The sequence below is a fragment of the Xiphophorus couchianus genome, chromosome 10, assembly GCF_001444195.1.
Source record: "Xiphophorus couchianus chromosome 10, X_couchianus-1.0, whole genome shotgun sequence".
In the NCBI taxonomy this organism is placed as follows: Eukaryota; Metazoa; Chordata; class Actinopteri; order Cyprinodontiformes; family Poeciliidae; genus Xiphophorus; species Xiphophorus couchianus.
In genome coordinates, this window is record NC_040237.1 from 14157772 (window position 1) to 14172029 (window position 14258).

The following is a 14258-nucleotide window of genomic DNA, read 5'->3' on the forward strand; positions in this document are numbered from 1 at the left end:
ACTACTCTAATGAAGAATTATGTCTTTTTGTTTGAGTGGTACAGGTCTTAGACTTTAAAACAAGTGCTTCTCTAACAGAAAGCTTAAGTTATGTTTAAATTTGGAGAATTCAAGTTGTCAGAAAGGCGACAGAACAGAGCCACATAGTACTAATCATACTAATTGGATTTATTTTTTCTTAGTTCGTTATTCCATCGTTTTTTTCACTATACTTGATTTGAAAAAAAAAAGGTTTATTCCTGATATTCAGTTTTTAAGCTGAATTAAAAGGCAAAATAACTAGCCGAACATCCTCTGAGAGTTGTGACCCTATATTTACGTATTTGACATCTTTCTGCTCCACCTCTTACATCTGCAAATCTAAACACGAGACGCAATTTTGGAAAATCATAATATATTGCTGGAGAATAAAATCATCATCCACTAGCAAGGATGAAAATCCTCAAAAATACAGAGGACCATCGCACTATTTTACAGCTCACAGCAGCAGATGTATTGACTTCAACAAAGTGAACGGTCAGGCAACCAAGAGCCTTCTTTGTTATTATTAACAAAGTGACAGTCTCTTTACGAAGCCCCTATGGCCTCTATGGCCTCTGTGACAGAATATTTATTTCAACTTTTACACTCAAATAAGCTTCATTTCAGGGTGGATTCAAGCAGAAAACACACCAGAAAATGTCATCACTGTACAATTCTCCCTTTGAGCTTTCTGAGGCCCCAAACAGTTGGTTTGAAAATTAGTTTCAATTCATTGTGCAGGAAGCATAGAAAATGTCACCTTCTGTCATCATCTATTTCAGATTCGGTGCTCCAGGGGTTTTGTAAGATGGTTAGCCTCACAAAAACGCAAACAGCTGACAGACTGCTGGAGGTTATCATCTTTAAATAAGGGCTACCCTTATATGCAAGTCTTTCTTTTATCCTGGACGCTCAGATTTTATTCAATGCTGAGCAGGGGCAATGAGATATGCTGAACAGGAGACAGAATTTACTATATAAAATTTTGTAATTGCACCTGTCGGCATTTATGTGGAATGTCTCAAAAAGTGTAAAAAAGGGAAGGACAGGCAGGAAGATGTTTTACAAACTTGATAAGGATAATAATCCAAATACATGTCAAAGCTGACCTAAAACTGCGGCTGAAAGCTGTGCATATAAAGACACCAAACAAGTCAGCAAATATTCCATCGTCGACTATGCAACAAACTTCAAGCGCAATCGTAAGTCGATTTTTCTCTCATTTCTGCATGAGATTGAGTTTCAAGGACTTTACCTTCTCCTCTCTCGTCATTCCTCCTCCCTCACCAAGCCCTCCGTCTCTGGGCTGCATCTCCAGCACGGTGCGGAAAAGCTTCTCTGACGTCTGCGTGAGGACGCCGATCTCTGCGTTGGGATGAAGGCCGTACAGGTGCGGGGACTCTGCAGGCAGCGTGTCATCGATGTACTGAGGAAGGAGAAATGAAATCAAACAGATGGTTCTGTTCTCATTTGTACAGCATGACTATTTTCTCTGTGTTTGCTTTTTTATTGTCAGTTAAGTGTTTCGGATCATGAAACAAATGTTAATCTCAGACAAAGAACCTTAAGTAACACAAAAGAAATAGTTTTAAGATAGTTGTTTGACTTTGACTTATTAGGGGAAAGACACCATTAGCATGACTCTGCTGTTAGGTGAAAAATATGATTTCGCTTATCATGAATCATAAGTTTGTGATGTAACAATGTTATTAAACGCTGTTTAATAACATTGCTTGGAAAGTCATATTTTCTAGTATGTTTATTGTTATATGTGTAAAATCAAGAAATGTCACGAATGTGCTAGTCTGATAGCATTAGTTTGAAAAATCTAAAATAAAATTAAAAAAAACATCTTTAAAAAAGTGACATATGCCCTGAACTAAAGAAATTCAACAAGAGGAGAGAAATAAATCTATTGAAATCTATCAGCGTAGGAGGAATTGTAGCCTCACTTTGAAGATTTTGGGACAGTGAGAGTGACTATCCAAAAGCAGAGAGAACAAGGAATAGTTAAAAAAAAAAAAAAATTACATAAACAGCATCTTGATGACTGATCCAGGAGGTCAAAAAAACCAGAACATGAAAACAACAATAAGAAAGACAGTGGGTAAAAACTGGTGTCCATTGGAGAATTCCAAAGCAACAACACAACTGACCAAAAAAAAGAAAATATATATATATATATATATATATATATACAGTGTATGTACAGTATATATATATATATATATATATATATATATATATATATATATATATATATATATACAGTATATATCTATATATCTACATAGGCTTGTCTCACATTTGCCAAGAATTGACGAGTATCCATTTTTTTAACTTGTGCGTCCAACTGCATTAGGCATGAAACTAACAGAAGAACAAGAAGAACCTTCAAAAAATAGGGTGATGGTAACGCCATTCTATTCTATTCTATTTCTAGCTAACCAATTTTCAACACGTTAGGGTGATCTATTACAGTTGATAATAGACTGAGAGAGAATATCTGGCTCTCAGTGGCTCAATCACTCTTTGTTCAGCCAGCAGGACAATAATTCAAAGCTCACCAACTTCTGCATGGCAAAGAAAATTATCAAAATTGGAGTTCTGAGGTGGTCTATTCAAAACCCGGATTTAAGTTTTGACAAAGGCACAGTGGCATCATCTTAGACACATTGCAAATGCCAAAAAACTCTTCAATGTAGCTGCATTAAAACATTGCTGCAAAGAAGCGTGGACCAAGATTCCTTCAGAATGAATGACAAAAAAAGCTAAACCAGAGGTAATCCTGCTTTTATAGAAATTGATACTTTTTCTTCTGTTCTTACCTTTTCACAGGTCTGCACATCACCGAACAGCACAGCAAGACAACTTATTCAATAATGTGATGAGCAGCTTTTTAAATCTCATGTCTGGTTTTTCTTCAATAGAACTGCTGATGAAGGAAGAGACGAACCACAGATTTGAAGGAATGGTATTCAAACAATTAAATTGATAACAGCAGATGACGACACAAAGAAGATGGAAATGCTGCATTTTGCATCTGCTACTCCATAATGAAAACACATGCTTCTAAACTGAGTGCAAAATAAAAGTCAAATAGAAATAAAAAAAGTGCTTATTTGGTGAGTTGCATTAAAAAAAAAAAACAGTTCCTCTGATGTCAGGATGAAAGTTTTAGAAACAACCTGGCTTTTAGTACAGGATCTCTTTGTAGTCGCTTCTTTGATCTCTTTAATCCTTCCTGTCGAACTTTTACTGATAGCATGTGTTTAATGTTGAAGGAACAAAAATGTTTCGGATGGATGTGTGCGAAATTCCACCTGGATGGTTATGGTGGAAGTGATGGCCTTCTAGACCCAGAGGGCATTTAAAAGCCCCGGCTCTCTGGCCGGGGCTTTTCCTGGCTCAACCTGGCTGTGTTGTGACAGCGAAGAGTAAAAAGCTGCAGTTTTTCCCTCCAGAGCTACTTAATACATCTATATGTGCTCACTGAGCAGGCCACATACTAAGGGGACATTAAATCCAAATCAAACATCCCACTCCTCTTTGGCTCCACCGGAAAACGTAGGGGAAGAATCTGAACCGATTATTGCTCACATATTACATCACCGTGGGCCACAGCGCACAAAAACTTTAACCTCTACTGATTTAAACCAGTCAATTAGGGTTTGTGTTCAGTGACAAATAAAGGTGAGAGGCAGAAAAAAAGACGGGATGTTGAGGGGAAGCAGCAGCCACACCTTAAAGTTGGCTAAGCAGGTTTAAAAGTCAAAGGACACTTCAAGAAATGTCAGAAATGATCCAGCATTAAAAAAATACTTTATTTTGTTAAAGCAAATTTGTTAGTATTACTTAAATCCAGTTCAAATTTGATTAAAATTCATCTGAAACATTAATCTTATACAACATATTTCCCAATTAGCTCCATTTTAAACAGTTTTTAAGCTGGTTTATATTTGTACTTTTGTTTAAACTCATCATTCAATCCATTCCATAAATCTACTCCACGCACTAACAAAAACTCTTTTTGGTTCTTCCAATACATTGTTTTTTAAATTGTTGAAATAAAAGTAAAACAAACATTTGTTTTCATGACGAGAACAATAATTTTCAATTTTGAATTTTTATCTTTTAACGAGTAGTGCTTTAACTCTGTTTGGCATTTGGATTTTAAACAAAATGTAAAAATTTTTCTTGTAGACACTGCAAATTACTTGGCATTTCTTAACACTTAATAATTATCCAGATAAAAATAAACCAATAAATGACAGGCAAACAAATAAGCAAACCGCCTTCACGTGTCATAGCAGCAACAGTACACATGTACAGGCATGTACATGGACAGTGAACGTGGAACAGACGTGGCAATCACTGAAAACTAAATTAAATAGTCATTTTTACTCAATGTTTCATTTTTATATATATTAAATTGTACCGTTTTGGTTTGTTTCTAAGTCTGACTACTGGGAGCATTCAACGATGACTATACTGCAGATATTGTTGACATCTATATGAAAAACAAATGCAGAGTAGACTTTTGGTTTGGGGAAATACTCCAGTATTCATGGAAAGATTTGTAAGTCAGGCTGAGCTTTTATAATTGGGTGAAGTAACATTAGTGCACAGATGTTACTGCAGACTGTCTTCTGTCTCTCTGAAACCATAGCTTATAAGCAAATTTAAAAAATGTTTTGCTTCTGAATGTAAACTCACAATGATTAATCACATTCACTTTTTTTTAACACTTTAACTGGATGTTTATCAATGGAACCACAGACAAACACCAAGTCTGATCAATACAATTGATTCTTACAAGAAAACAAAAATGAGTAAAAAGTCAGATGTATGGTTAAATGCCTGACAGAAATAAAATGCAACAGTCACCATTCGTTAAACATGTTTGTACAAAATCATAACATCAAAATCTTTGATATTGTTTTTGTACTTGAATTATAGTCTATAAAACACTACCACAATAATTAGACAAAATATTATTTCTGTATTGTCTTACTGTGAACTTATAAAGGCGTTGCAGCTTACCCTTTAGGATAGATTACTTTATACTAACAAAGAAACTTCTTCCACCCACAGAACAACTCTACCTGTGAGACATATTAATATAACTACAATCTGTAATTTCCCAGGGACCCACACATAGTTTTATTGGTATTGATTTAGCATTGAACTGTATACATCCACACAGTGCCCAGGGAAGAATGATGGAGAAAGACCTATTAATTATAGCTGCTCGGTCAGAGCCATTTGAAGCGATCATTAATTTGCAGAGGGCACAGAAAAGCCCCCCGGGAACAAGTAGGTGGAGGGACCTGAACTTTCTTTTGGATCACTTACCATTTATACAATGTTTGATCCAACTGTAAAAAAAACTATTTTCCTTTTTTTTTGCTGTGGTTTCAGTGGTGGGAATGTTTTACTAATGGTCTGATGTTATCCAATTGGTGCCAACGTTTCCCTCACCTGGTGGTAGCTGTTGTAATCCATGTTGCCAGGCAAGGGGAAACCAGGCGCCAGAAATAACTCCCCTTCCATCATCTCAGGCTTAATAAACTCCTCCAGGTAACTTCGACACAGACGACGATCCCAGTCATCGGTGATGTGACCCCCGTACATGATCTCACCAAACAGGTAGCGCAGGTCGTCGTACGGTACCTGGCAATTACAAAGCGAGACGATGTTGCTCCGCCAAAAGCACCTCGGGGTGTCACACGACTTCACATGTCCAATTAAGACTGCAAACAGTATTCTTTGCAATCCACCCGCACAAGAATGGGAAGAAAAGAGAGAGGAGGGTATGTACCTTCAGATTGGCCTCCAGGTAGTTGTAAAGGACGTTGATAGAAATTGTCAGGTCTCCGGTGTTAAAGGGATACGATCTGTTCCAACCTTGAGGACCAAATTTTCTTCTCTCGGCGACCACCGCGTGGAAGTAGCAGAGGGAAAACCAGATGCTTTTAAATTCATTCTCCCGTGCACACATGTCCAGTGATTCCTGGGAAACCAAAGGACAAACCACATAAGGAGATCTTTTAGATCTTTTACGGTGCCTTTACTTTTTTACAATATTTTCATGCAGGCATGTTTCATGTAAGAGAGTTGAGTTCCACAAAATTCAGTCCAGTTACTGTTAGGGCTTCAAGCCCCCCAAAAAAGATGAGTACTTTTTAATACACATTTGACACTTTTTGACGAATGAAAGAGTCATTTTTGAATTTCCTTTTTATGTTGACAGACGTGAAGAACAAAGACTTTGTTGGACTGGCTGACGGTATTTTGATATATAAACACTGAAAAGGTTCAAACTAATTTTAAATTAGTCATGATGACACAGTTTGGATCAGCAGCTGGGAAAAAGACAATCAAGGTGTACATATCACACATAACTGTGTGATTGTGAGCGTGAGTGGGAATAAAAATAGCAATAGGTATTTTGTTCCATCTACCACAGTAGGAGTGTAACAGTTAAACCTTCTATGGATGCAAACTCGACTAAAAACCCACCTGTTTAGGATTGTATTTGAAATGTAATCAATTACAAATTTATTGATGGAACTTGACTTAATGCTTTGTTTTGATTGTTGATTCTATGTTGCATTGTGTTTCTGTGTTTGTAATGATGTAAAGCACTTTGAAATGCCTTGCTGCTGAAATGTGCTATACAAATAAAATTTGATTGATTGATATCCCCAAATAAGATCAAAATCTGTTTTTTCTCCTAGGACTGCAAGAACCAAATGACCTCATTCTGGTTCTGAAGTTTTTGCAGCTTGTTCTTGCTGTGTTTTCTGAGTGAAACTATAAAACCTGTCGATACCTTGCAAAAACAGAGGAATTTCTATCATTGGACCACTGGTTTGGGAATTCTTGCAGCTTGTTCTCGGCAGAACGTAATTTTCTTGTGGTGTCCAGCAAGTATTGTGTGATTGAACAGAATTTTGAAGTGACCACAGGTGCTACAGTGACAAACCCTGCGACTGGAGAGACCTATGAAGACTGACCAGATATACATTTGAGTTGTTGTGAAGTAGGAAATATCTCAATGTTAAACAATTTAGTTCTTGTGATTGCAACCTTGAGTAAAGGAACACATTTATCTGTTCTTGTGGAGAATATACAAGCCTTTACAAACTACCTTCTGAGTACTGAGAGAAAATAACTGGCTAACCATTAGATGAGGTATATATGCTATTTAAAATGAACTCAATTCAATAAGGCAACTCAACACACAATTTAATTTGTTATTTCCAAATCAGTCTTCTATCAAGGTTTTATGCAGCTTGATACCCTGCATCCACCTCAATATCAGGAGCTCATAATAATACCTAAAAGTGATACAGCAACAACAAGACTATACAAAGATTGTATAGTCTCATGGACTGAATGTAACATTGCAGCCTTATCAATAATTGTTTCCACACCCGTATGTTAGAGGTACAAAATTGTGGGAGACGGCTCTGTGAACAGTTTCATTTTGTCAAACACAGAGACAAGAAGGTGACTGGATTGCAATAAAGCCAACCATGAGATTCATTTTTAATTGTCACAACTTGTCAGGCGCTTTCAGCTTCCAACTGTCTCCTGGGCTCATTATTCTAGACAGGAAAATAAAGGAAAAAAAAAAAAAGAAACGTAAATGGCGCTGTAATCTCCGGAGGGGCAGGGGAGTCAGTTAAATAAGCATCACAACAATTCCTATGGAAACCAGAAGAGAGGAGTCTCTGTACTTTAGCATGTAACAAGCTGTGTATCACAGTAAAGGCCCCACATTTCCCCCCTACTGCAGTGCCCTGGGGAGCTGACTGCTACGATGTGCACATAGAGTGAATAAGTAGAGTGCAGGCCTACTGCCACACACACACACACACACACCCCGTCGTTGTTTGTGGTTTAGTTAATATTCTGCACGGCGCTCCTCTGCTCAACCCAGCTGAAAGAGATGCATAACCTCCCTATCCATGACCTGTGGACTGGAGAGAAACAAAATGCTGCAAGATTGTTGGTACAAACACGCACACCCCTTCATACTCTGCATTCACAAACACGAACTGAAAGGACATTTCCATATCAATGAACTGCCAGTTAACCATCTTTAATGTCTGATTACCCACAAAGAATGATAGGCTGAACAGACCAATAAGGAATTGGAAATCCATAGGCACTCTCTAGGGTTTAGCTTTTAGTGATGTAAGTTATATAATTTCTTTGACAGTGGTCTGGGAAGATATTATGTTGGGGAATTGCAGAAAAACCAAAGAAAAAAGAATGTTATTTCTCTGGCTTAGCTCTGGCTTTAGCCTTGCGGGTGGTCCATAACAGAGAGTCAGGCGGCCATTGATTAAGTCTCACTGACAACACATGACCAGAATATTCTCCGAGCCTAACCTCAGCAGGCCTCCCCATGCCTCTGCATAAGGCAGGGCTCACAAACACATCGCACTTATCAGGCAAGATACACATCAGCAAACTAAGGATTGTGGAAATGGATCGGGACGTAGCCGAGAGGTCAGGTAATGGTGCGGGCGAAGATGCATTGGCAGCAAAGCACCGAGGTAATGGTAAGGCTTAGATACAGACAAAGAACCGATAAGGTAGAGAAACACTTGAGGAGGCCACTGTGGCACACAGATCCATTCTAACTATGGAGCCTGCAGAATGAACCAGGAGCATAATATCGTCTAGCTTTTCCCTGATAACATAGCCACAAATTGGCCTTGTTCGGACGTCTGTCCTCAAGTAATCCTTCCACCCCCACCAGTGTTCACCATACCAAGTTTTCACTTCAGCAATGCCCTGCGTAGGTCACAGGAAACTGAGTAGCTAGGAGACGACTGTACCTTTTGTTTGTTGTAACAATTGTAATTTGGCAGCTTCATAAAATTGAACACTGTATTGTCTCAGCTATGACTCACAACTAAGAGAAGAACAAAACCTCTTCAACAGTAAATAAAAACAACTGCCTTAAGATATTTTGATCCCATACAATGGGCACTCATATTGTTCTGGGAAATCTGGTGCTCTGGGTCTACATCTTCCCTAGTCATGAGAGTAACTAAATATAGTCAAACAAATAGTAAAAACTTCTCCTCAAAATGGGAGCAAAACAAGAGTTGACATGTGTGTGTATGTATCTGTGCAAAGGGCTTTTTGTGTAATATTATAAAAAGGAGGAAGTAGTAATTGAAAGTATTCTTTTTTATTATTATTTGCATAGTTTAATAATCCAAATTGGTAGATCCATAAATATTCATACATGTAAACATATTTTTGACAAGTATATAGGTTGATGTATACATACTGGGGGTTTAATGAAATCTAGTGGTACAAAAACTTGCAATATTAAAAGCCCTACAATATTTCTGGTCAAAGGGAAGTCTGTCTCAAAGCGCTAATAAGTTCCCCTGAGCATTGTCTGGAGGTATTAATATGAAACTCAGACATGAATTGCATCCCTAGTCAGTTAAAACATTGAAGAAGCCTCCACAAGTTTTAAGTAATTGCATGCCAGCATTTTTGCCATTTAAGAGAAAAAAAAAGAAAAGGTATTGGGGTAACAAGAAGTAAATGTACGTCCTGGCTAACTAAAAACACTGGCAATTATTTTGTAGATTCCTATAGGTCAGTGTTTCTCAATTCCGGTCCTCACGCCCCCCTGCCTTGCATTTTTTAGGTGTTTCCCTTCTGCCACACACCTGTATTGAATATTTAGGTGTTTAACAGGTTTCTGCAGCACTTGATGGTCATGCAATCATTTGAATCAGCTGTTCTGGAATAGAGGCACATCTAAAACATGCAGGGCAGGGGGCCTGAGGACTGGAATTGAGAAGCACTGCTATAGGTGGTAATGTCGATTTCACTATTTTTAAAGGAGTGTGGAGAGCTATCAAGGTTGTTAGCACTGATGCCTGGGTTCATGAAGTCTTTTTGCATTGAGACTGTATTTTCAAGTAAAGCGAACTCTGGTATGGTTCAAATCTGGTATGCAAGCAGACTGGAGATCACTGCAAAAGCAGGAAGTGGACTATAAAGAATGACATTTTGGTTCAATAAAAGTAAAACAAGAGTCTAATGCTATAGGGAGAAACAGCTTGTTGTCTTTTGCCAAAGACAAAAGAGAAAACTTACATTCGCTAAAATCTAACACCACTTAATTTTGTTTACATTGTTTGAAGGAGGACATTGTGCTCAGTGTCGTCTTCTGAGGGTTTTGGTGTTGTTTCTTTCAGTGCAGCGCCACCACAGGCAAGGGAGGGAACAGGTTTTTGGATCGTTTGACACAGTGAGGTTATGAAAGCAAACTGCACCAGCTGAAAACGTTACAAAAGTTAATATTTTCAACCCGTTTCTATTTCTCGTGAATCCATTATTGTCTATCATCTAAACATAAGCGTGGCAGTAAAGCCTATTACTACTTACTAAGCACATTGATATCCACAACCCTGAAAGTGTTACCTGGTTGAAGTTGTCCAGGGCTTTGTGCAGGTTGGCATGCATGCCAGTAGGCGGTTCATTCGTAATCTTGATGGAGTTCTCCAGGATCCCCTGAGGGATGATGTGGCTGTCGCGGGTGGAGGACGGCTCAGCGCTCACAAACACTCGGAGGTTCTCGTGGCTTCCCTCGGCATACTGCTCCAGACGTTTCTCCAGTGTGCCCAGCCAGCGAGCAACCAGATGGATGTTCTTACAGAGGAGCAAGCAAAAAGATAGAAAAATAGTTTAATTCAATAGTTTTTGACAATTTATTATCCATTTATGGAATTTATTGCAAGGTTAGCCTATCCTATAATAATTTCACTTATTCGTTATTCAATAGCCGCACTGCACACAACATCAAAGACAGAGTGTTTTGTTCTTATGTCAAGTGGAGTGAATGCTGAATGTTGGGTGCATTTTCAAGGGAAAGTGTCTACCTTCGTACAACAGCCCTAATGTTTACTGCTGTAGTAATTGTACTATTGTGCATATTCCTAAGGTAAGATGCTCAGTGCTCCTTGCAACATTGCCTATTAAACATTAACGGCCATTCAGGTTAGGAAGTGTGGAAACACAACATTTCGACTCCTGCTCTTATGTCTTCTATCTGCTCTGACTGCACTTCGACTTTTCTGCAAATGTCTGGGCTTAAAAGGATAACATAAAGTGCCATAATAAGGAGCTGGAATCGCCAATATAATTCCGTCCTGTGATGACAACTAGAAAAAAGGAGCAATTAAAACGCTACACATCTCCCGTTCTTTACTGTGACTTTGATGTGGCACTAAATTAAATGGTACATAGAGCCTGAAATGCTTTTTTTTTAGGTTGACAGAATGAAGTGACCGTTTTCCGGTAGAGGATTTTTAAGACTTTTATACGTATTCATCTCTGTGTAACACGAGCTGCGGACGACTTCAATTTTCCATCTCAACTGTCCTGACGAGAACAGGATATCTGATGACTGATAAGGAGTGTGCCCAGCCCCCCACACATCTCACCACGCAGCACTGCCCACTCCCTAAATCTAATTACAGCACTAATAACTGCAGTCATTGATTCATAAGCCGCTTTACTTTCTCATTTCCCTTTGCTCTCAGTATTTAATCTTTCTTATGATGACTGGAGTAAGAACTCTTTAACGAATGACAGGGAACAACAGGGGAGGGTTGGGACATCAGTTTTGCGGGACTCAGAAGAGAAAAAGTAAAGTTAATCCACCGACGAAGAAGTTCGGGAGGAGTTGGGAACAGAGAAGGACGTAAGTTAGTTCTCCGCCTGCCGGTGCCTTAGAGAGTAATGAATGGTATACAAATTAAAAGTCTAAATTCAAACGCTTTTTCATCAAGCCACAGCACAACTCTTCCTCTTGGCATGTAAATAGTTTGGCTATAAAGTGAGCCAACAGTAGAAGTGAGAGACTGCCCGAGAACTTGTCACTGTAATGAAAGCATTCATCGTGTGGCTGCAGGGAGAGAAGACGAGAGGAATGGAGAAAGAACCAGCAGGCCAACAGACAAACAAACACGACAGCAGAGAGCTCCTTTTTTTATGGCTTTTTAATTAACTTTCAGGTGCCGTGTTTTTCAGGTTTTTTTCCTCCTTCCCTCAACATCTTCCCGATAAGGGCCTCCCAGCTTCTCCGATGGCTGCAATGATACCACGTCAAGGAGTCCTCTATTTACATAATAATATGAAAGTTGAATCTAAAAGCCATTAGGAAACACCACTGGCAAGGTCTTTGACGCGTTGCTGTCACAAGCGCCCCGAGGGACGGCACAATGGCACGTTCAACTGCACCATAAGCATAACCATCGAGCAAGCAGAAACACACGCAGGCGACCGCACACAGTATTTCTCCTTCGCAGAGGAAGAAATGCATTGGTCTGGGAGCGACGCGGACGAGGACAGCTGCACAACTGGGCTCCTGCACTGAGGAGGCGGCCCTGCAGCTCAGAGTCTCTCAGACTCTGCACTGACGTAGGAAAGCAAAAAACAGGGCTGAGGGGGGGAAAAAAAATAATAAAACCTGCTCCACCGACATAATGAAGGCACTCACAGCTCAGCAGCCTGAGAATAAATTCACAAATGTGGAGAATACAGCTGCAGTAGGTGTCTTGGCATGGATTTTAATGTAAAAAATGCTTAATGTTGTGCAATTATCAGACTGCATGTTTAGGCTATAAATGCAGGACGTACAAAAACAAAAGGAAAATCCTTACATGTGAAAGAAGGTCTTTTCAAATATTTCAATGTGTATGGAAATGATATAAATTTAGGTCTATGCAAATAAGAAGCTTACACTGCAAAAACAAAAGTTTACAAAGTAATTTTGGTCTCGTTTCTAGTGCAAATATCTTATTACAACTGAAATAAATCAAACTTAAACGTTACTTTTCAGAAAGCTTTAGAGGCTTGTTTTAAGTCAATAATCCCTTAATACTGATAAAAAAGTACTTGCTCTCTGCAGTTACATTAACTTACATCATGAGAAAATATCTTGTTATAAGTTAAATAATCTGCCAAAGGAACAAGTACTGAAGATGCTGAGATATTTGAACTAGCTACTAGACCAAAAATGCTTGGTAAGATTTTGTGTTTTTGCAGTGCAGGTGTGTGTGTTTGAATGTCTAATAAAGCAAACAAACCTTGACCTGCCTCTTGTTGCTTGGATTAATGTTCTTCTTTAACCAACCTCTTAAACATTTCTACTCCCACAGGAAGTAAAAACTCTAAGTCTGATAGGCAGTTTGGGGTTCAGTGCCTTGGCCAAGGGCCGAGCATGCATGTAGTGAGCGGCCGCATGCCTCAACCGACCAGAGGTCTGGAAAGACAGAACAGAATCCACAAAAAGAAACAGACAAGCTGATGCAGGAATATTTGTGATGGTCATGAAAGTGAAAGGTTAACAGGCATATCTTCTATGTAGAGAAAAACTGTTTTTGTATGCACATCTGGATGTCTGCTTTCCTCCATGGTTTGTCTGCATGGAAAAATTTTCTTTCCTGCATTTTTTCCCTAACTGAATGGGTTGTTGTGTTATATACTACAATATCTGAAGCTGCTGTGTCTGTTCTTCTCTTATCCGGAGGGCAAGGCAGGCTTTTGCATTTTAAGTGAAAACCTTGGAGGAATTCCAGTGGGACGTATCGACAGATATGAACCGCAGACCAGGCACGGTGGGACACACACAGAAACACACAGGCGAGAAAAAAAGGGAAACAGTGTTGGGATGGCATCGCTGTCTTCTCAGAGACCCAGGATAGCAGACAAAACTTGCGTAATTACCTTAGCATAAGAATGCAGATCGATTAGGATTAAGAAAGTCTCGTCCCCCTAGCAACAAACCTCCTACTCACTTTTTCATCGACTGTCTGTGGCTCTGCTTGCCAAGAGCCACCCCCATGACACTGAGCAAAAAGAAGAATAAAGAAAAAGGACCAGGAGGAGAGGTTCACGCTGAATTTGACCACCAATATATTCTCCGTCTTACCCACCGATTCTGCCATGTTGCTTTCCCCTTTTTGTAATATTTTATGCATCGACTTGCATCCTCTGCCTTTCCCACACTCTTCTGCTCTCATCATCCACATTTTCCTCTGCTGCTGCATCAGTGTAAAGCCAGGTCAATGGCAGGTTCCCCCTTACTCGACAGGTAATTATATGTCTGAACAGCAGCTTCTGCTCAGATGGGGCTCAGAGAGGGAAATGCAGAAACTTTGAAGCAGCCCATCAGAAAGGTGGTG

The 14258-nt window shown here is 39.2% G+C and overlaps 1 protein-coding gene across 2 annotated transcripts in view; it reads right to left on the minus strand.

The window, feature by feature from the left end:
- The window catches only part of dnah9 (dynein, axonemal, heavy chain 9), a 163700-nt gene that overhangs the window by 13843 nt on the left and 135599 nt on the right, over window positions 1-14258 (minus strand). For both annotated transcript variants that reach the window (XM_028030167.1, XM_028030168.1), the window contains 4 exons: window positions 10492-10719; window positions 5843-6034; window positions 5503-5694; window positions 1277-1447 (listed from right to left, as the gene is read on the minus strand). In XM_028030167.1, the coding sequence (XP_027885968.1) occupies window positions 1277-1447; window positions 5503-5694; window positions 5843-6034; window positions 10492-10719 (783 nt within the window). The remainder of the gene's footprint in view (window positions 1-1276; window positions 1448-5502; window positions 5695-5842; window positions 6035-10491; window positions 10720-14258) is intronic.